Source organism: Symsagittifera roscoffensis, chromosome 6, assembly GCF_963678635.1.
Source record: "Symsagittifera roscoffensis chromosome 6, txSymRosc1.1, whole genome shotgun sequence".
NCBI classification, from domain to species: domain Eukaryota; kingdom Metazoa; phylum Xenacoelomorpha; order Acoela; family Convolutidae; genus Symsagittifera; species Symsagittifera roscoffensis.
The window spans coordinates 772,183-774,403 of record NC_087067.1 but is presented as its reverse complement, the minus strand read 5'-3'; the positions used below and the strand labels follow the sequence as shown (position 1 = coordinate 774,403).

Here is a 2,221-nt window from a genome sequence, read left to right as displayed (position 1 = left end):
TGCTAAAACATGAAGTGAATGAAATGAATCTGCATGCTCTTAGAAAACTTACAATTGAATTGTTTTAAGTAGAATGAAAAAGATAAGGTTTTAACTATGATGGTAAAGGGGGGGGGGTTTAGGTTAGGAACATGACATCTTAGTCTTAAAATGGATTTAATTTTCAGATCGGTTTGATAAACAAACTGACAATTCAACCACACTCAAGTGAAAGAGAGAAAAGAAGGTCTTGAACAAACTCGTGATCATCAACGCATGCAAAAGATATTTGCAAAAAGATATTTCTCAAGTAATTAAGTCGGTAAGGGAATACTCAAGTCGGTAAGGGAATACTCAAGTCGGTACGGTAATTCTCAAGTCGGTAAGGCAATTCTCAAGTGGATTAATACTCGAGATCATCTACAAATCACAGAGATGGCAGATAGGTTCTGGAAGTCCATGCCCGCGGCTCTGAAGAAAACCACGCTTGATGAGCTATAGAGACGCCTGAGGGACCTGGATTACACCCAAGTGGATGAGAGAATGGCGGTGATGCTGAACGCCATCCTTCAGTTAGAGGAGCAGGGTGAATGCAGGGAGTCTGTGACAGAAGCTGTCTTGATGGTCGGCTATACCACCGAGGGAATATCCAATCAAGAGCAAACCAGATGGCTGTCATGGAATGTGGATGGAGGAGTAAGGGGCTTCGACCTGGCGAGGAATCCTGGCTAGGGTAATAGTACCGAGTATGGTGCAGGGGAGTTCCCACTGCCGATCAGACCATCAACAAGATCAGCAGGCCAGAGCACGAGCAAGACGCCATCAATGACGCGGGCAGAGCAAACAGAAGAGGCGTATCCGGACCTCAGTGCTCTGAGAAAAGAACTTGAGAAGAGACAGAGGGAGAGGAACAAGGCGAACCTCGACCGGGATCAAGCGAAGCTTGATAGAGACCAGGCTCAGCTGGAGAGGGACCAGGCGGTCATCGAACGGGATCAAACACAGAGGGTGCTTGAGATGCTGAGGGCCGAACACCAGCAGGAACAAAGGGTGCGGGAGAATGCCGCGAATTGTGAACAGCTGAAGTCAGAACTGGAGAGAATCCAGCAACGACAGCGCGAGCTCGATATGCAAAAGGGAGCCAGGCCCAAGGAGCGAGTGGTTACCAGCTCAAGGCCAGAGTCACGGATGGAGGTAGACGAAACTCCCAGATCGAGGGGTCGGTTTAACCTTGACCGCGCGGCTCGAGAACACATGAGTGAGGGGTTGGAAGTATGGATACCGACTGAGTCAACGTCCTCCCTGCGCGGCCTAGAGACACAACCTATACGCCCACTAATGGACGTTGCACTGCCAGGGTATACCCCGAGCTCAACCCCGAGCGGCAGTCAGGTGAGCGGCAGCTCGTCACGTCTAAAGGAATTGAACGAGAGACTACAGCTAAGAAGTCGTGAGAGTTCAGGAAGACCGGAGCTTCCCTTGAGCTGGAGGGAGCAACCGATCAGGAGTGTGATGATCTCAAGCTATAAGAAGAACACAGAAGGCAGGTACCACAGACACAATCGCCTGGATTGGAGCACGGCACAAAGGGCCAGGAGGGACTGCTTCCATGACGCAGCCTTTGTGGAGTACCTCACGCAGACCACCTAATTATAGGGGACAGCCTGCTGTGGGTGCTGACCCGGATTCAATCGCAATGGCAAACGGGGATCTTGAGTTTCGCTGGAGCTGCGACGCCACAAATATTGGCAACACTTGAGATGCTAGGGATGACGAGAGTGTACACGGTAACTCTGATGATCGGGACGAATGACGTGTCAAGGGGAGAGCCAAGGAAAGTCACGAGGCTGCATGACAAGATGAGCTGCATCCTTGAGGAGTTAAGGATTCAGATGGATCCTGTCCCACTCACAGTATGCACCATCCCTACAACATGAAGGCTGATCAAAACGCGACGGAGATGAACGCGAAGGTACGAAACCTGAACGAAGTGATCAGGCAAATTCATCAAAGGAGCGTCCTCCCGGTGGGATTGCTGGATGTGGCGGAGCAGATGGAACAAGCTGGATTCACCGACGATGCATCCTCAGACGGAATCCACTTCGATAGACCAAGGGGAGTGGAATGGTTAAATGATGTCTTTCAAAGGCACATAAACGCGCTAGAAGCGGAACTGCTGGAGACGGCCCAATTCACATTCGGATCACCTCCAAATCCACCCTTCCTTGCCTCCAGAGCCTTG

General features: G+C 50.6%; 1 protein-coding gene across 1 annotated transcript; it reads left to right on the top strand.

Annotated features, from left to right (window-relative positions):
* Nucleotides 1-804: 804 nt before the first annotated feature.
* LOC134848072 (uncharacterized) lies at nt 805-1,629 on the top strand. The gene has a single exon (XM_063865412.1). It carries the CDS (start codon nt 805-807, stop codon nt 1,627-1,629), a length of 825 nt encoding a protein of 274 aa, XP_063721482.1.
* The last annotated feature ends 592 nt before the right edge of the window (nt 1,630-2,221 follow it).

Coding starts and splice junctions, on each gene's coding strand:
- LOC134848072 (XM_063865412.1), top strand. CDS start 805: ATGACGCGGGCAGAGCAAACAGAAGAGGCGTATCCGGACCTCAGTGCT.